At 40.1% G+C, this 20,833-nt stretch overlaps 1 protein-coding gene across 2 annotated transcripts; it reads left to right on the top strand.

Annotated features, from left to right (window-relative positions):
• The first annotated feature begins 2,579 nt into the window (after positions 1-2,579).
• Positions 2,580-19,440, top strand: LOC115567922 (cathepsin K-like). 2 transcript variants are annotated; one of them, XM_030394861.1, is made up of 8 exons: positions 2,580-2,725; positions 4,003-4,126; positions 7,415-7,537; positions 10,444-10,596; positions 14,838-15,056; positions 17,266-17,431; positions 18,307-18,415; positions 18,637-19,440. In XM_030394861.1, exons 2-8 carry the CDS (start codon positions 4,004-4,006, stop codon positions 18,734-18,736), a joined length of 993 nt encoding a protein of 330 aa, XP_030250721.1. In that variant the 5' UTR covers positions 2,580-2,725; position 4,003; the 3' UTR covers positions 18,737-19,440. The 2 variants fall into 2 exon arrangements, with proteins under 2 accessions (XP_030250721.1, XP_030250720.1); XM_030394860.1 differs by lacking the exon at positions 2,580-2,725 and adding an exon at positions 3,850-3,868.
• The last annotated feature ends 1,393 nt before the right edge of the window (positions 19,441-20,833 follow it).

Genomic DNA, 20,833 nt, shown 5'->3' with positions numbered 1-20,833 from the left:
TTCACAATAATAAAGTGGACTAACTGTTATCTGAATGTGGTCAAACCTGATTTAAACACCAACTGTGGTTTTAAATTCTGCAACAGATCCAAAGCGCTGAGCTCACTCACACTCGTCTTATTGTTAATCAGCACTTGAGATAAAAGCAGCTAAGAGCTCATCGTTACTGCAGTGGAGTGTAGAACTGGTAAAAGTTTAATCAGCAGTAAAAAAAAAACCTGCTGAAGCACCGCTGAGGCCCGGTCGTCCATTCAGTCCTCATTACATGTATGAGTAATCTGCTGCAACACATCCATGTATCATTGGACATATGAGCTACACGGGACGCTCTTTATATTTAGATGAGTGACTACATATGCTAGACTTCTGTATGATTATAGGAGTCACACGACATGTTCATATATACACACACAGACGTGACACATATGACTGTCGACGGACTGCATGAGGAAGTACGACTCCATGAGAAAACCACAGAAAATAAAGAAGATAAGGATCTATTCTGGTTCTGGTGTGGGAAGATTATTTGAACGAGTTAAGGCTCGTGATCCGGCCTCATACATTCGTGTTCACGTGTCATTAATATTCCAAAATATGTTCCTTCAGTTACTTTTAATGTTTTTCAAGATGTGAGTCAAGAATGCTTAAATTAAGTAACTTGAATTTGGGGAAAAAAACATTGAAAAGTGTAATAATTTAACTTGTTCTCTGCTTGTTCTGTACGTCAGAGTAAGGTGAGTATCCTTGTTTCTTAAAAAAGACACTAACCAACAGTGTCTGTAGTGGAAAATCCCTGGTGTTTTCCTTCTTTTTGGTGTTGCCTTCATAAACCTTTCCACTCTAACGTCACCGACCGTCCACCATGTGTCAATACGTCCCTTTCCAACGATTCTCTGCTCGGTCTTCAGTTAATGCAGAAAATAAGTTGGTGTTTAACTAAAGCCTAAATATGTTTCACATGTTTGTCACATGAGGAAACATTTTCTTTTTAAATCATGACATTATTACTTCTGGCAGTTGCCGTATTATACTATTTATACACTGAAATGAAACTGAAACCATGAAGTTGACTCTGAACATGGCAGCAAACGATGTATTCAATTTGTTTTTCTATAAAATCTATTTATGCCGTACAATAACTGCTTGCTACGGACATGGTAAAAAAAAAATAAAAAATGGATTGTGGCCGGAATATAGCTATAACGTGCACACAAAATACTAATTCATGGCCACAAAATACTAAAATGTGGCCATGAAATAAGTATTATGTGCGCTAGAAATATGAATTAATAATAATATCATTCCTGGACAGCTGGGTAAGCAAATCAAGCGCACCTTCTCTAGAAACTGCAATAGCCTACATGATGTGCTTAAGGTGAGTGTCTTTTCTTTTTCAGTAATAACACATTAGCACAATAAAACAACGTGCAGTAACAGGATGAGGATAAATAGTTTGTCATGTCTGGGGCTCCGTAGTTTGTAGTAACTCCAACTTGGAATATAATATTCGCGATTCTGTTTTCATTGATCACCTGAAACTTACAATCGTGGAGTGACAGATGGAGCGGCTGCTTCTCCATGAAGTCCACCATGCTGCACCGCCATGTTTCTACAGTAGCCCAGAACATACAAACTTAACACTCAATCTGCAGAGGGCCTTTTTTAGTGGCCAATATTCTCCTGCGAGCTTTACTGGGGACGTGTTATTAGTTGGATCAGCAACCTTCTCGCTAGATGCAGCTCAATCCTTCACACTGGACCTTTTGTAACATTAAAAATAGTCTGAAATGAGCAAAACACATTGCAATTTAGGAAAACACATACAAACAGACAAAATACGAGCCACATTTTTTTTTCTTTTTTTAAATGCACAAACCATGGCTGCAAATGTGTGTCGGAGCCATGTTCATCACTATTTAGTGCTGGAAAGTGTTTCTGTATTTGGGTGTTTTCTCAATTTGCAGCATTTTAATTTTCATTCGTGTAAAGTGTCGATGTCTAAGTTTTCTTAACTTGAGTTTTATTAAATGCATGTTAAGTTGCAGTGTGTTAAGCAATCAGGGAATCTGTACTTAGAGGTTGAGGCAGGACATATTTACTATAACCAAACCTCAGCTCTAGACTTGTCTTGGATGTGGTTTAACGGTGTCGTGCTTTTTTCAATACAGAACATGTTGCCAAGGCGTCTAATTCATCTATTAATCTACATTAAACACAGATTTATTCTTTAGATTTTGAGGCAGACTTCTTTAATATAGAAAATCTAAGTCTTTCTCTCTTTCACATCATTGGTTCTTGTAGCCAAGTACTAAGAACATGTTCATATTTAACGACGGCCTGATAAATAATCCAAGTCCGAGATGCCATTTTTATAAAAAATCCAAGGCCCCTCTCAATCTTTTAAACATTTCCCCAGAATGTGTCTGTGCTCCGAGTTCACCGTCAGCAGTCTGAAGACTGCAGAGGTGCCGGTGTAATCCGACACCTGACATCATCTGGTTTAGGCATCTTTGCTATTTGAGTGAAACCAGATGTAATTCCCCTGCCTGGAAAAAAAAAAGAAAAGGGGGAAAAAAAAGAAACCCCTCCCAGGACCTGCAGCTCCCGTTGTACTTCCTCAAAATGCATCCAATATAAACTCAAACACTGACCTACTTCGACAGTAGAGGAAGACGGCGGCAGACCCAGAAAACTTCACCAAACTCTCCGACTTTTTGGATTCAAGGTAAAGTTTATTGTTTCTGGTGCAGAGTTCAACTTTTAGTTCTGTGAATTGCTTCTCTTGAACGGTGTTAGTTTAAGAGTCGCTAAAAATCAGTCTAAAAGGGATTTTAGGGACTAATGCTGATGTTTTGCACTGAAGGCAAACCAACCTGTGTGTAACTGAGCTGAATCGCTGTAGAATTCACATCTTTACTGACACTGATTTACCAGTGAAGACTTTGATTTCTCCCCTTCTGAGTTTAGGCTCATAAATTCAAATGTATTTTTTATTTTTTTTGCCAGTTAAGAAAGTAATTAGTGTTAATAGGATTAGGATTAGAGGATCATTTCTGACCTAGTTGCACCTTAATAGAAAGAGTTTTGGAAGTCAGTGCTGCAGCTTTAACAGAGTTAATGTGGAGGGGGGAGGGACTTGTGGAAAAAAACAACACGACACATATTCAAAGTATTGATTCTGCATGTACATAAAGTCATTTTTTAAACAAAAACTCCCACGAGGAGCGTTCTACTGACTCAGACAGCAACAAGGCACATTCTTTCGCATTTACTGTAAATGATTTGCATAGATCATGATCAGAATCATCCGAGGGTGACGACATAAAGCGAACACTTTGCTTTCTACTTTTTTGTTTTGCTCGACGGCTTTTACTGGAAACAACGGACACAGATTAGAAACAGGATGTAGTAAAACAAGAAAGGAACAAAGGGGGGGAGCTGATGAATGACAGACGGCAGGAAAAAGCTGAGCGAAGCAAAGCTGGAGAAAAAACTTCAGACTGTGTTTTTTTTTTTTTTTAAGTCTGGACTTGAAAATGTTCAGAGGGAATGAATCCCTGATGAGAGAGCGAGGAGGGAAGAAAAGTTGACCTATTTAAGTTCCCTGGATTCTGATCCTCTATCTGTTGGCTGCTACTGGCATGTCGACCGTTTCCCTTATCGTCAAATTTGTTCATGTTGGTGGCAAAGAAAAGCAAATATCTGCAGAAATGACCTCCCAGACTTTAACGGAAACAGCTCTCAGAACAGTTGTCGGTTTTACGCTGCCGACTGCTGGAAGGTTTGCAAGTTTTCCCTCGCTCAGTTTTTGGAGGGCTTCATTGGAAACATAAACAAGCATCTGTGACTCAGTCACTGCAACCATCATGTGAGGATGAATCAGTCTGCAGGAATTATTTAAAGTGGTGTTTTGTTTTATATCCTTTATCCATTCTTGCTGGTTTGACCCAACTAACAGGTCTTACTTGTATTTGACACATTTTGTTTTTCCTGTTCTTGCAGGATGTTGCAGTGTGTGTGCCTGTTGCTGCTGGCAGCCTCGGCTCTGGGTCATCTGGATGAAACGACTCTGGACCACCAGTGGGACGAGTGGAAGCTCACACACAGGAGGGAATACAATGGCCTGGTGAGTGTCTGCAGAAAGAGGCCTCTACAATGTGGAATGAAATCAAAAATGTCTTGACATGTTCAGGGGAGCGTAATGAAGATACAGGCAGGATTTGCCCCCAGGAGGTGATTGTCTGATAGCCTTCATAGTTGTAGCTGGGAGAACAAAATAAACTCACAACATGTCAAGACTTGTTACACTTTTTTTCCTTACTAATCTGAAAAATACAGGCATACATCTCTTGAATTCATTTCTTTCTTTTATCAAGCAAAGATGAGCTTAATATTGTTCACTGGGAGGTGGCTGAGCGACTGCACCTCCGAGGCAAATGCAAGTCAGCAATAAGACCGCAAGCTCCACAGCTTACTGAGCTAGCTAGCTAACAGCAGCTCCAGTCGTTAGCAGTTGTCGGTTTCTCTCACATGCTGCACCCAAAATTTGGTAACAGCCACCTTCAAAATCTGGCCAAATCTCACAAAGTACAGTCAAAGTTTTAAGTAATTTAGGTTTCAAAAACGATTTTACAAGTACGACATGAGATGTTAGGACTTCTGAAGCCTTGGATAAAAGATTAACATGTTTGAAATCAACCTTTAACAATAAATGTGATCTAGGAAGCTGATTTGTTTGAGGAAGTCGAACTAGTTGAAGGTCAGGTTTTAATAAGTGGTGCTCCACACCTGCTGCTAAGATGTAAATCACTAGTTTCTGAATAACATTGTTGCATTTGATTCGTTGCTGCTGCTCCCTTTTGGTTGTTTTTGTTAAAGTTTTGGTTTGGTTTTCTGGGGAGGACGGTCTCGTTTACCTTGACAGAGGAAAGCGAAAAAGGTCAGAGACCCAAAAAAAACAACTTTAACTAATTTATAAGCTGCATACTTAGAGGAACCTGTGTACCTTTGTGGCCTCATATCTTATTGACGGACCACATCTGAACCCGAGAGGTTTGTACAAACCAAACTGTCCCTTTTTTTAAAAGAAAGTTTATAAATCCCGACATACAAATCTGACTTTGTACACAGAGTTGCACCAAGTTGCATTTTTCCTTTTAATCATAAGAGGAGAAAGAAACGGCCGGCAGTAGGGAAAAGATCAAAGTGCAATCAGGGGAATGGATGTCAAATATTAATTACAGCTGGAGTCTCAGTTGTTCTAGAAAAGTAAGTTTACAGTGACTTTGCCTCTGATCTGTGTCGCACGTACGTGAGCAGATGTTACTTTTTCATGTCTTCAGGCTCTCTGCAGCCCCTCTTCTCTCCGTGCTTCAGTCGTTTCTTCAACATGTGGACGTCTTTGTGCTTTGACTCACCGTCTGTCTCCAGCTGACTCAATTTAATAACTAGTCATTTGAGTGTCGGTCTCCTCGCTCTCTGTCTCGGCGGCCTGTTTCTGCAGCCGCCGCTGTGCCGGGTGTTTGTTCAGGAGGATGCAGCTCTGTTGAGGCAGCGTTAAAACTGAGCAGATGTTTCTCATCGACCGTTAAGTAGCTTGTCGCCAACAACACATCTGCATTCTGCTGTTGTGACAAACATACAACGCTGAATGTTGCCAAATGTTGTAGTTAATGATTAAACGTTATTAATCCCAGAGGCGAAATTCAAAATCTACCCAGTAGATAAACACTGACGCGTAATAACGCACCAATAATTACAATATATCTGAAAAATGGCATTCTGCATGACCAGTACTTTTGGTACTTTTGATGCTGATACTTTCATAGTTTTACTTTGTTAAACATAAAAGTAATGCATTTAAATCTTTACCTGAATATTTCCACACTGTGGTTTTACTACTTTTACTTAAATGAAAGATCTGAGTGCTTCTTCGACCTCTGTGTCTGAAAACACAACAGAAACATCCTCTCTGGCAACACAACTGCTGCTGACAGAGCGTTATCTCATATCAATAACTGTTCACACACACAGAAGGGCGTCGTGTTGATTTTGTACCAGACAATAGAGGAAACAATGCCGACTGTGTAAACAAAAGAGACGCGAGGCCGGCACTGGTTGCTCTACTTCCTTGTTTTGGCCCCGGAGAAACGGGACAGATGGAGAACTGAAAGTAAAGCAGGACACGCACAATGAGAATTTACAGTGGCATAGTCTCTCTCATCGTCAGCCAGTGATTCTGAAAAGTTTAATTACCAAAAGGCTGCAGACCCACTTTCACCAAACTGAGTGTTTCTGATTCAAGAAGTCCTTCTTCACCTGGAATAAAATCCTTTTCAACTCTGTTTTACTCTTGTTGTTCCGTTTCCCCGTCGCTACAATTTCCCAGTCGTCGTCTTCTCTCCTTGTTCTAATCTCCTGGCTGTGAAGGAGGAAGGAAAGTGTAGTTTTTGTCGGTGTTGAAACAGAATTGACCATGGATTTTTTTTTTTTTTTTTTTTTTCACTTCCTGAGCATCTGCTCTCCCTCTGCTCTTCACCTCCGGCTAGGGGTCAGCGCTGCTCAGCTGCAGAGTGTGTTTTGTTTGTGTGTGTGTGTGTGTGCAGTTTTTATACAGTACAGCGTGTGTCCTGGATTCGCGCTCAGTGTGTTTCATGTTGTTTTCATCTCTATCATGCATGTATTTATCGTGAACGTGTGTTATTTACATTCCTGTGTAGTCAGCAGAAAGAACGCGCAGTGATTCTAATCAGCATTCCTCCAACAGTTCCTCTAATTCAGCCCTCCTTGAACCGACATCAATGTAATGGAATCAAAGTCTCCTCGCGTCATTTGCATTTTCCATTACTGAGAATGGATATCAAGATAGAAATGGTGATTATAGTTATGCTAATGGTTGTTAAGACTACGAATACTAAGTAGCGCCTGCATGTCTTTAAGGTAACCAACCAGGCACTTGGCTCCATCTTATTCTCTCACATTGTGACGGACATCAACAGTTTGCATATAAATGAAAGACTCTCTGAGTTCATAACAGACATGTGCAGTATAGCTGAAATATTCAAAGAATAAAGTCAGATTGTAACATGTTAAACTGCACCGGACGGTTATGTTGCTGTATTAGCAGCACTAGGAAGCATTGTTATGTGAACATGCACTGGTTTAATTGGCCTAATTAATGAAATGGGGTTGTAACACAGACAAGCTTCCTTTCCTCGCTAATTAAAACACAAATTTGCCCTATTTGCCCAGATTAATTTCTTTTTGCTGTCAGGTGCTAATGACAAAAGGAAGGAAAAGGGAAGTTAAGTGAAGGGAGAAATGAAGGTGGTAGCCCATCAGTGTCTGGTGAGAAGAATTGGATCCTGACTGTTTTTGACTCAATGTGACACTTTTTTTCTTTTTTTTGTCTCAGGGCGAGGAAGAGATTCGCAGAGCCATCTGGGAGAAGAACATGCGGATGATTGATGCCCACAACCAGGAGGCGGCGCTGGGCATGCACTCCTACGAGCTGGGGATGAACCACCTGGGAGACATGGTGAGTCTGAGGCCGTCCTGCAGGCTCAGGATCACATCTTACCATGTGTAATACCAGAATCCACAATATGAGCCCAACAATATCCCAATCCAGTAGACACAGGCTGTTACAGACACCTTTTTTAACATGTTGTCAGAGGCCCTGGCAGACTAACATGTTAATGTACACACGAGAAGGCAAAAGACTATTAACGCTGATATGTTTCTCATCAAATCACGGCACTATAATCCCCCTAGTTTCACATTTTGTGCCACATCAGACGAGACAACGTTTGTCTTTCAAGATAGTCTTTGTTATCAACCGACAGCCAAACGTATCGCACACACTGACGGACATCAGATTGTCTCCAGCACATTCAGTGTCAGTATTTTTGGCTTAAACACCAAATAACAAACAAACAAGACACTCCTTTATCAGTTTTTCTCCATGATATCAGTGTGCCGGCCAGCTGCTGCGCTGCAGACAGCAGCCACTCGTCTCAGGTTAATGAAGTACAAATTCACCACCTGTCACTACAGTACGATGCTCGGCTGCCAGTCACACGCCGCGGGAACTGAACATCATTTCACGCATTCAAGCTGCTACGAACAATTTCTTTACATCATCAATTCATACCTGGATTATTTTCATAATAGTCAGAACGTGATTATTTTAATTTCCTTCAGCCACAGACGTCGACTTCTAACATCTTTTGTCCGACCAACAGGAGAGATTCACAGTGCTTTAATTACACTCTGGTCTTATTTTTGAGCATACATGACTGCACCTGCTTACACGCAGAAATATACTAATCAATACATGTCGGTTCCTAGAGACAATATTTAGCCTGGAATAACAAAGACACAGAAATTTAATGAGTTTCTTAAATCGCTTCCTAGAGAGAAAGAAAGAGTTGACAGTGGCCAGGAAACGGTTTGTGTTACTTTGCTAAACAAACGAGAAAAAATCTTTAGATTCAAGACGCTGAACTCAGCAAATGTCTGACATTTTTTCCTTAACTGACTGATTATTTCAGTCAAATTTATCAAAATAGTTGGCAGTTATTTTTGTATGATTGTTGCAGCTCTAGATGCATCCCACAATGCTGCAGGTTGAAAGAGTTTTACCATCAGACTCAGAACCGAAAAGTACAGGATTGTACACATTTAATAATCTGGCAAAAACATTATTGTCTGTCCGCTTTTGAATTTCTCAAAAGAGGCTTTTTGGGGATCATATGTGTCTTTCAGGGGAGAAACTCTACTGAAATATGTCTTCCTTTTTTCTTTTGCACATCTTTAGAATCACTTGTTTTATCTCTCGTGCTGGTGCCTCCGTCCAACCAGGACTCAGACCGACAGTTTAAATAAAAGGTTACAATAAATCAAATAAAAGATTATTCGATTAAGGAAATAGTCGCCAGTTTTCTGTCTTTGACTCGAGGAATCCATCAGCATGGAGTCACTCTCAGCTGCAGTCTGAACACAGTCACACAAGCTGAGATACAACTGTCATTAGCAAGTGCAGCGAGTGATAATTGATCAGTCTGCTAAGTGCGTTCATTAGTGAGAATCCTGTTTAGTTTTCCCCACCAGCGTCGCACGTCTATTACGAGACAAAAAGCGCCGAAGTGTGAATTGAAACTGGCTCCTCCTCAGTGTCACAGATTCATGTTTCTCTCCTCAGCTCCTGTCGTCTCTCTGCGCTCATGAATGCTGCAGCCCACTGAGGTGAAACAAAATGGAGGCTTGGCGTCCCTTTAAATCAGCTGCTGTCAGCGACACGTATGTCAGCGCGGGTCATGACTGATGGCTGTTTTATGCATCAGGATGTCGGCTTTAACAAGCTGTACGTCAAAAAAATAGAGAGCACGATGCGTGAAATACAGCCCGCCGGTGCTCGGCCTCGTTTATTAATGACAGGAACATGTATACACATGCGGATTCTGGATAAACAGCCAATTTTATGTTTATGTAGGAACAGGTGGCTGGGAAATGAAGGATGGATTTCCATTTTCAGTTTGACTGGAAGCTCTTAAGTGAAATGAAAGAAATTAACAGATGGTCTGTTTTTCTTCCGTTAATGTTCTTCCTGCTTTCAGAATGAGCTGTAATGAAAGCACTGGGGAATTCTAATAATAATAAAAGACAGGGTTTTTTAGATGATTGTCTAAATATCGTATAACCAGCAGTTTCATTGTGACAGGAGTCATTACTGTAATAACTCGTCTGCTTCCTCTTTTATGTCCCTGTTCTGGTAATCTTGAGGCCGTCACCTCCCGGTGTCACTCTCTGACAGTGGCACAGTGCAGATAAATGACATTTCACTCTGGAGTAAACTGTTTTAAACCGTCTTCATTTAACACGTTTCATCCTCACTGTCACCCCGCTGAATCAAATCCTCCCGCTCCCATATCTGCTTTTACTCATTCTTGTCTCAAGTCTAAAAATAAATCCTCTCCTCCTCTCGTCTCTTGTTCCCGTCCCAAAACATTTTTATCTCTCGAGATTATTCCAGGAACCGAGGAAAGGTTCACCTCATCTGTCGTGGAGGTGGCACAACATGTCGCCATAATTATTAACTCATCGAAATATGTATGACCTCGATATCGCCCGTTGTGCTTGCGTGCAAACTGAGATGTGTTATTTTATTAATTCTTCTTAGTTATAAGTTTAACATGAACGTCTCTCAATATTACAACATGAGTCCGACATCGCTCCAGACTGGGAGTAGCCACAACATTCAAAATAAACAGTAAAACACCGAACATGACAAAAACAACAGCTGCTATCGATCCATTCCTGAACTGTTGCTGTGGCCCCAAAAGCATAAATAATGTCTCCTTTAACCTCTGACGTCTCAATATTTGAACGAGGGCCTCAGACACGATATGTTATATGTTGACTGTGTTAACTCTTTTCATGCAGACTTCAGAGGAAGTGTCCGAGAAGATGACCGGCCTGCAGATCCCGGTGAACCGCGAGCGTGGCTTCACCATGGATCTGGACGACAACGTGACCAAGCTTCCCAAATACATCGACTACCGCAAGAGGGGCATGGTGACTCCAGTGAAGGACCAGGTCAGACATCATCCAGATTTATAACACAATATCCACTTCATGGCAGCTTTAAGATTAGATTGTTTTTTGATAGTTTTCTGCAGAAGGCCACACGAACAAATCTAAGTGAAATCAGTGCTTTTCCTTCTGTGACACGACATCAAAATGTCTTCCATAAGAGAGGCTTGCCCAAGATAGTGGGAGAGAGGAATGGGCCTGTGCCGGCCTCAGAGAGCACAAACGAGCCCATTCAGACTCCGAGAGGTTAATGCATCATGTGAAGTGTTTTCTACAGTGAGTCAGTTTGACAAGAGGAAATCCATCAAGGATGAAAACAATTGTGTTGGTTTGGTGAACAGAGAGAGATGAGTGAGCATGAGCCACAACAAGACTCAATACACAAACACAAATGTACTCGTGAATAGATCCAGTCTGACAACAGGCTGGAAACTCCCACAGCTCGACTCTGCTGAGTCTCGCACAGGAAGTTCGACTGAAAGATAAATTTATGGGCAGGAAAGTTGAAGAACCTGCTGGTAATTTTGTCACATTCCTGTCAAAAGTTTCGAGGTTACTGAGATACAGAATACAGCAGCTGTTCTGTTGGGTTTTCAGGTGTGCGATGGTGTTTGTCTGAGGGTTTGGGGGGGAAAACTGAGCAAAAGTTCCCAGGGCTGTTTTCAGGCAAAATGCTGAGCGAGAAACACAACACTTCATTGTTTTCTGTGGGGAAATGTGACTGTTGGAGGCAGAGGCAAAAATAATGACATCTGCAGGGAACTCATAAAGAAACAACACATTGAAAGGAAAACTATGAAAATATGTTATAAATAAATAAAAAATAGTGTATGTATGTTTCACCAAGTCTGTATTTTAAGCAAGTATTTCTTCCTATTAACTGATAATCATAAAGCTTAAATAATCAGCGTATCAGTTGCTATTTTATCAGATAAACTTCCTGCTGTAGCTCCGTATTATCTGACTCAATTTTCGATATTTTACTGCATGACCCAAAATATGATGATATTCAAAGTGAGACTCTCCAATCATCAGTTTCAAGTTCAGACAATTTTCCAACGCCCAGTATGTGGACAAAACCAAGATGCATCTTTGTATGCTACATATCCTCATGGAGAATATGGAGTCCATATTTGACCTGATGTGTTACCAGATGTTTGAATATCAACCAAACCTGATATTGTGCATCAGGAATGATCCGTATTCTCTACAGAATCTCAGAGATATCCGAACATATTATCGTTGAATTCTGGCTCTTTCACGCATGTCACTTATTGACCACATACTTCAAAATCCTGGCGGTGTAATGGGCTCAAAAAAGGCTGAATGTTGTTCATTATGTGGTAAATATTGTCATTGCTGCCAAGGAAAAAAGATAAAGGCTTTCAGAAAAATCAAACAGTCCCGGTCAGAGTGCAATTACATGAGCCGGAGGAAAACAGCCTGTTCTCACTGCTGCTAACAGACTTTGAAAACAAAAGAATGTGTTTGATAATCAAACGTTAATTAGTTATTGTAAGTGGACGGGGCAGCCAGGCCGTAATTTACGTAAACAAGGGTCGAGCAGAACAGGAAGTACAATGATGCAAATATGGTGTACATCTGTGCTTTGTGCCAACAGGCAGATTAGCAGCAGATTGATGTGATGTTATCTAATGAGCATGAGAGCTGATGGTGAAACACTGGAGGCTCACCGCGGATAACATTCATCTTATGTAGTGTTTAGTTTTACTGTATGGTGTTAATTGATTTTATTGATATTGAGGTGTAGGCTTAGTTTTTCTGGTGAACATAATACATCACCTTTAGCCTTTTGTTTGCGCGGCTTGGCTGCAAATCGCGACCTGGCTGAGTTCCGTTCAATCGACAATTTAGCAAATGCGCGTACACAAACGAGGCTACGCTGTCTGTACGTCGTAGATTCAACATAGAAGCATAAATCAAGCTTAAAATCTCAATCTGGGGATATTATGTGATGTATTTTATGGTGGAGGCTGATTGGAATATGTGTCATATATGTAATAACCGCATAAAGATGCAATATGAATCTTATGTCTACATTTCAGTGCAGAAATTATTTTTTTTATCCCCCTCATCAAAAGCTGCATATAATAAAATAAAAGATTACAAGATTAATTATTTGTAGTCAGGACAAACGTAAGCACAATGTCTATCTAAATAATGTCTAATAAAAAAATAAGGATTGTATTATTTTTTTATGTTAAAATGACTCGTTTTTAACATGACATTGTTATGACAAACAATCAATGTCTGACAAACTGTTGCAAACCTGGGATTTTGTATTTACGACAGTAGTTGTGCGCTCAGAAGCTGCACAAGATGCCATATTATTCAAAATGCAGTTTTCTACATAATGTTGCTTTAAATATTTTTTCTATATTATGTTAATGTAAACAGATATTACCTGATAATGGTTTATGACTCTGATGTGTAGTTTTGGCAGTATTGAGGAATATAAACTACTACTGCATGTTTTTTTTTGTAACAGGTTTCATTTGATGCGGATACTAAAAACATAACACTTGAGCGTTTTGATCCCCAGTTTATTTGTCAGATCAAGTCGAAAAATACTGATTTCAGATTTCAATAGACGGAAAACATTTAAACACCATTTTTATTTTTCTGTTGTAAGAATAAGATAAGAATCCAAGTAAACGAGGGCTTCACTTTGTGTCGACTGGTGGTGGGGACATTAGTTCTCAGTTATAAAACAGTCTTTAACATATGGGACTATATGAGGACACAGTAGGTGGTAACATATTTAAAAATGTACACTCTTAAAAAGTTAAAGCCATTTCAGAAAGTGTTGAGGACTCGGTATTCTCTGCCTTTAAATACAGCATCAGTTTATATGGAGGCCGTCGTCGCCCTCTGGTGGGTGTAAATCCAACTGCAGCTCTAATCGGGATTTATTGAACAGCTCCTTTGCTTCCTGCTGTTCATGAATTATGCAGCTGGCTGACTGCACGCTCTGCATACTAACAACTCTGCTGCTTCCTCCGCAGCTCCTTCACGAGGACTCAATAGTGTTTTTGATGCTTTGTTTGTTCGAGGCAAATTTTCTGTTATAGCGGAGCTCAGAGCCACATGGAGAAGAGCCCCCAGTGAACTGATGTGATTACACATTTACACAGTTTTTTAAAATTGCAGCAGCTCGGAGCAGCAGACAGTCAGACTGCTTTCCTTGAGGACGAGGGTAGTGGAGAGGGCTTCAAAGCCAGGCTCAAAGACAGTTTATAGTCAGACAACAACTCTAATGCTCTCATGGAGTTTTATACTTATAGACTGAGAGAGCACAAACACAGCAGCTCTGCTCTCCTTTTTATATGAAAGTCAAGTAGCTTTTGAAACATTGCTACAGGGATTTGCTCCCATTCAGACAACAAGAGCATCAGTAAGGTCCAATACAGGTGTAGGTATTGCTTTCACACCAAAGTAAAGGAGAAAGAAAAAGGCTTTTTCATGTCGAAAGAGGAAAGAGACAAACACAAACCATGGAACAGTAAGAACAGTAGTTTATATGTTTGCTTTATACTTATCTAAAACCATGGTTTATATATTTTACTGGTTGGTTTATAGCCAACAGGAACAAGAAAAAGGTCCTTATCACATGTTTTTTACTTGTTTTGTTTGTTTTTAACAAATGCAGAAATTGACATTTTTCTTTGGAATCAAAACATTAATTTCAAACATTTCAAAGGCCTTTAAAAACAGGGGAATGTCTTCTCGTCATTATCTCTCACGACCGCTCTTTGCTCATCTTCTGACACCTGAGAGGGTCCTGATTGTATTTTAACATTAAGATTTCCCTTCCTTGGAACAGACAGTTCCAAACTGTGAAATAATATAAATAACCTTCTGCACAGAACAGTGACAATGATCGACAATCAAGAAATGTCAAAGTTGTCCAAGTCTGTCCCCCAGTGGACACACAGAGGAAGACACAAACTAAAGCGATTTTTGGTTTTCGTCTCTCATTTATCAGTTTGATTTCCCTTCATATATATAGATCTTCCTTTACAATGTACATATTTATCCTTATTTTATTCCTAACCAATAGTGTGTGACTTATAAACTATGAACAATTGAGTTGTTTGTGCATGTCTGTTTAATTTTTCTCTCCTTCAGTCTCAGTTTCTTCTCACTGTTATCAGGAAGGCTTTGACAGAGATGTGTGTGCACACTGAATCATCAAACTAAACCCCTTCCTTCTCTCCTAACAGGGTTCCTGTGGCTCCTGTTGGGCCTTCAGCTCGGCCGGGGCCCTCGAGGGCCAGTTGGCCAAGACAACGGGTACGCTGAGGGACCTCAGTCCCCAGAACCTGGTAGACTGTGTCTCAGAGAACCAAGGCTGCGGAGGAGGATACATGACCAACGCCTTCAAGTACGTGCAGGATAACGGAGGCATCGACTCTGAGGAGGCCTACCCGTACGCTGGAGTGGTGAGAAAGACTTGCTAACTAACTTCGTGCTATCAGTCTCATCTTAATAAACTAGCGTGCGCATCCAGAGGAGCTGAGGTCAGAATATTTGAGAACATTCTATTTGTCTTTCCTGTCATGTGTTCACCATGGGTGTAACCACGCATTCTTTGGGGGGGTCGCGTCCCCCCCAATATTGAGAAAATGGCAATCTGTCCCCCCCCCCCAGTATACAGTAGAAAATATGTTAATTATGCACTCTTTTATAGATCCTGTCAACAGATCTGTCTCGTTATTTCTTATTTATTTTCAGTTTATTTGTGTTTAACCCCCCCTCCCAATTGTAAACTTGGTTGCGCCCATCCTAAGATATTAAACCGTTTGCCCGCCCTCGCGGTGTAACAGCATACTGAAATGGAGCGCACCTTAGTATGCTGAGTAGCTTCCCCATACATGAAAACCCATTGGTCAAGTTAGAGTGATTGACAGCCATCAAGCCAATCACAGCCATTTGACCAAACCCACTAGTCCCGGCCGCCCGGGAACGCTAACAATTACATGCTAACATGGAGCTGCAATCACTGGCTGGCAGACAGCGAACAGAGTGGAGGTATGAAACAGTTGCTTGATAATGAACATTTTTTGTCTGTAAATAACTCTGTCTTGCTTTGTGGCATGTTGGCTAATATTAAGCAAGCCAGGTGGCAAACAATTAGGCCAAGCCAGGTAAAGTTAACGGTAACTGACAGATAGTTTTCTAGAAACATCCACTGATTTCGATATTATTCAACTTGATCATGAATGCCAAAAAGGAAGAGGTAGCAGAAGATTGACTTCTTTTTCAAGTCAAGTTGTCATGTAAGTGGAGTTATGTGACAGGAGCACATTCATATTCTTGCATTAATTCCATGTAGGTGTTCATTTACATAATTTAAAGCTATTTGTTGGAGCTTTAAACCTTCTGTTCAATGAAGAAAATCTCCTACATCAACTCATCCCTGTTACTGCTCTCATTTGTTACACATACAGCTCCTCCAGGTAATGTCCAGGTCAGTTCAGAATAGCAGTGCATGTGTGAAAGGGGCTACACTACTGTACATTGTAAACTGTTATTTATGCACTTACTATATATCTAAAGCAAATAAACTAGTAACACAAGCAGAAAAATCAATGTATCAAGTTAAAATTATCAACAAGGTCAGTCATTGATCTTCTGGTAAAATAATGGTATCTGGTCACAATGTAGGCAGCACAGAGACACAGGGAGAGGGAGAGGCATGGTGAAAGCAGGGGCCAGACAGGGACATGCTCTGGGGATACAGATGATCATGTGACAAATTTGAATCAGAACTTAAACAGCTTGATAACATTAGTTTTAACCTAGGCCTACATGTAAGCAGTAAATAAAACTAGTAACACTGGGCCTGATACTGGCAAATAGGAGAGATATAGAGCAAAACCTTTGAGATAAAAACATTGATTTTCACTCAATGGGAATTTAAATAGAAGCTTTATCTTGATTCTGTAGGAATCCATGCAATTTCACAGAATATTCCTTTACATGTGAATTTAAATGGCCAATGTTGTCCTCAAAACTTCTAAATGTGCGCATTTTCATATGAAAAATACCATAGAATTGTGAGAAATGTACTTTGAAAAAAAACTATTTCAGGGAAATGGCTCTCATTTGGACGCCCCAATATCTATACCATGGTTACGCCCTTGGTGTTCACGCTTTTTCTCTCTTTCTGTTATGTTGTGACATCCTGTTATGTCAACAGAAACCACACCTAGAACCAGTTTCAGCCAAGTCTTTTGACACTTTGGGTCAGAAGAAATTCAGACACTAAACTACCCAATATATCCTCCTCTACTCTAATGACCAAAATATCTTCATACAGTTATTGGGCAACATAAAAAAGTAGTTCTGTTCATATATTAATTTATATTTGTTGTTGACTCCCAGTCAGAACAGGTCAGAGAGGACATATTCAAAGCAACAACAAATAACATTCATGCATATTTTTCCTGCCATGATTATCTTCTCAGACCTCATAAGATCAACTTTGCATTACCTACGTTGAAGACGATTTCACTGATTTATGGAAATTGAATTCCTTACATTTCAAGCACTGCACTTTAGGACAGCAAAAAAATGCTTTTTTTCCAGAGAAAAGTGAAAATACAGAAATCAGAAACAGATTTTTCTCCTTCTTTGTCTCGTATGCAGGACCAGCCGTGCCGCTACAATTCATCGGGCATGGCAGCTGAGTGCAGAGGCTACAAGGAGATCCCAGAGGGCAACGAGCACGCGCTGGCTGTGGCGCTGTATAAAGTAGGTCCAGTATCTGTGGGCATCGATGCCACGCAGAGCAGCTTCCAGTTCTACAGCAAAGGTCAGTAACACTGCTCAGACGTGGCACTAAATTTACAGATTCATTATTATCTATGATGATTATGATAAATATATTTTTTGATCAATCACTTTTGAAAATTGAGTTGTATTCTGTTGATCTTTTGATGGTCCAAGTATTCTTAGGGCCAATATTCTTGAAGCTGTGATCCTTCAGGTTTCAGTGGTTTACCTGATGACATGGTGTGCAGCCTGTCCCCTGCAGCTCCTCAGCTAACAGATCACCTATTGTTCCATTTCTACCTGACAAATCTCAAACTGATCCACTGATAAAAAAAACGACCAAACTGACTGTCAGCTCACTCATAGATTGTGTTTTTGATGAATGATCATGTTGGCTCCAACCGAAAACGTTCACAGTAGCAGCAGCATCATGTTCAGTTTGCATGAGCAGGAACTTAATACGGTTCTGACATGATGTAAACCTTTCACTGAATTACATGCATGACTGATTTTTTGTTCCAAATCACTTTCACATTACATGTTTATGACCTGATGTTCATGGCGATATTCAGCAACTCACATGATATTCAACAACTCACATGTCTTTATTCCCACATGTAAGTGAGCAGCTTCAGACTGCCCAAAAAAATCACAGCAAAAATGTCTGATTTCTTTAAAATTTTATGGATTACAACGTTAAACCTGACTGCTGGCTTTAAAACTGGATTGACTTGGGAAATTAAACTTACGGAACTGTCCTTGATCATGCCGCGCCCTGAACACACCACCATTTTGATTTCTTTAACTTGATAATAAGTGAAATGGTCACTGTAAGCCACATGTATATTTGATGGTTCACTGATGTACCTCCAGCTCAGATTCTCTCCTCACTCTTCCTGTCTGTCATGTGCCCAGGTGTTTACTACGACCCCAACTGTAACAAAGACGACATCAATCACGCTGTGCTGGCAGTGGGTTATGGAGTGAGCGTCAAGGGGAAGAAGTACTGGATCGTCAAGAACAGGTGGGTCACATCACCTGTCCGAACGACATCAGGTGGCTCATAAAGCTAAAATGAAACGGCAAGATTGTTTGTTGGCGTAGCGTTGATTTGATGCCTTCTCTTTCACCATGTCAGTGACAAACTGATGAGCTGAAGTGCTTTTTGACTCCTGGCGATATTCAACAACTCACATGTCTTTATTCCTCTGACGTCTTCATCACCTTGTGTCCTTTCCCTGACAGCTGGAGCGAGAACTGGGGCAGACAAGGCTACATCCTGATGGCACGCAACCGTGGCAACCTCTGCGGCATCGCAAACCTCGCCAGCTACCCAATCATGTGAAGTGTGAAGCTCGGAGGAAGATGAGGAATGACGAAGGGGCTTTGCTTAGACTACTACACACAGAAATGTTCTTTCCAGCAAGTCAGCAACCACTACAAATATCAGTGATTTTACTTTGTTTACACAGCACACATATTTTTGATTTACAACATAGGAAAAATAAATTCAGACTGGTGTTTTTGGAGTGAACCTCCTCCAGCGACAAAAACGGCTAAATGTATGTGGACTCTGATAAGGAGGTTTGGTTATCTTAAGTTGTTTGATGCACTTTAAACTCTTAGAGTCTTCATAGTTTTATCTCCAAACCGGCAGATCTCCACTGTGGTTGCGTCGATGAAGAAACAGTTTTTAAGACCCCCAGGCAACAGAGCACATAACGCTAAGCAAGAGCACATCCGAATCCGATGTTCATTTCACTGTATTTTGCAGGTAGTTGATGACAGTTTCAGTCCCTATACATTTTTTTGTTTTCTAATACAGTTTGTGTGAAAACTAACAGAGTGTTAGTTCAGTGTGACAGGAAACATTGCTGGGCAATGGGAGCTCCTCCTTTCCTGTCAATGCAGAGTCCTTAAAAAAATCATAATTGTTGTTTCTCTCAATTGTGTCCTTTTGTTGTTGTTCAGTTCAGCACTTTTCTGATGATCAAATTGTTAACCAATGTTTTCTATGAAACTGAATAAAGTTTTAATTTTGAAGCTAAACGCATCAGTTTTATTCCTCACACAAAATAGGAGAAAAGAGCACAAAGTTCAGCAAATGGATAGAAGCTGACATTTTGTGATTCATTTATGTTCTTTGGATATTTACTGTGGCAAGTCTGATGACAGATACTTTACACTTGGAACGTACAATGGTGACTACATTAATTTCCCACTTGTGGGATAATAATGTTTACCTTGACCTTGACTTGAACAGTTTGTTGTTAAGAAAACAAATGCTTATCAGCCTTAAATAGGACAGTGTGAAAGTGACACACCCTGTAAATTTCTAAATGTGTTGCATGTAGCTCAGTAAATATCTCACGCCTGCTGCAGTACAGATAGTGGTTGATTCAACTATTAATGTATCACCATGCGATCCAGTTTGTCGAATTCATCTATTTTTGGCATACCAGAAATATCAGTTGCTTTCTAAGAATATATATACTACATTGCAGTGGTAATTGTCCCGATGCCAAATCTGACTTTCTGAGGAAAGCTGAACTTTTCCTTTTCATAGTTTTAAACATTAAAATGTACTTTCATAAACTTTCATCTACTGTAACAATGTAAATCCTGTCAATCCCAAAGTCATACCAATAAAGATAAACACAGGTCTACAAGTGTTACTTGGTTTACCAAACTTTCAACATTCACTAACTGGAATGCAGGGCAGTAACAGTCAGAGGATTGTCTCTTAAAGATGAAGTCGGGCTGAAAGACATGGTAGAAACAGCACAAGTACAAAACTGCAGGGCTGGTAGCATGCTGTTGCTCTATCTCCAGCTAAACCTCTTATTGAGGTTGAAATGCAAGATATAGCAGTGGCCAAATTGTGCTGAAATTAATATTGCTCATCTATGAAATAAAAAAAAACTGTGCGTTGCCTCACACAGGGCACCATATGTAATGCTTGATGTTGTATTAATATGGGGTTTTGGAGTTTAACTTTTGCTATCAGTAATGATTAAACATTATCAGGGATAGTTATTAAATATGAATATAATAAGGTCATTAAATCACCTCTAAGCACTACCACTGAAGAAGGGAAAAGATTGCTAATTCACCAAATCAGTCTCATAAAAAGGTACTAAACTGTCAGTTGGGGACTCCGATTAATAATTAACCTAATAACTAAAAACAACCAGTAATGGTCAAAGGGTTTTGGAGTACATTCACTGTCCTGAATTATTAAATAGACAGCATGAAAGTTCATGAGTGTGTGTGGAAGAACAAAAGCAAAATGATGGCTAAGGTTCAAAGTACCACACCGCACAGTATGGACAAAGTAGAGTTATTGTATAGTGTTAGCATGTGGTACAAACCAAATGATATGAATATAATCTTACACATAATCTGTATGTTCAGGGCCATAAATATAATACAGAGAGTTCAC

Source organism: Sparus aurata, chromosome 17, assembly GCF_900880675.1.
Source record: "Sparus aurata chromosome 17, fSpaAur1.1, whole genome shotgun sequence".
Classification (NCBI taxonomy): Eukaryota; Metazoa; Chordata; class Actinopteri; order Spariformes; family Sparidae; genus Sparus; species Sparus aurata.
This window is presented reverse-complemented; position numbering and strand designations above follow the sequence as displayed.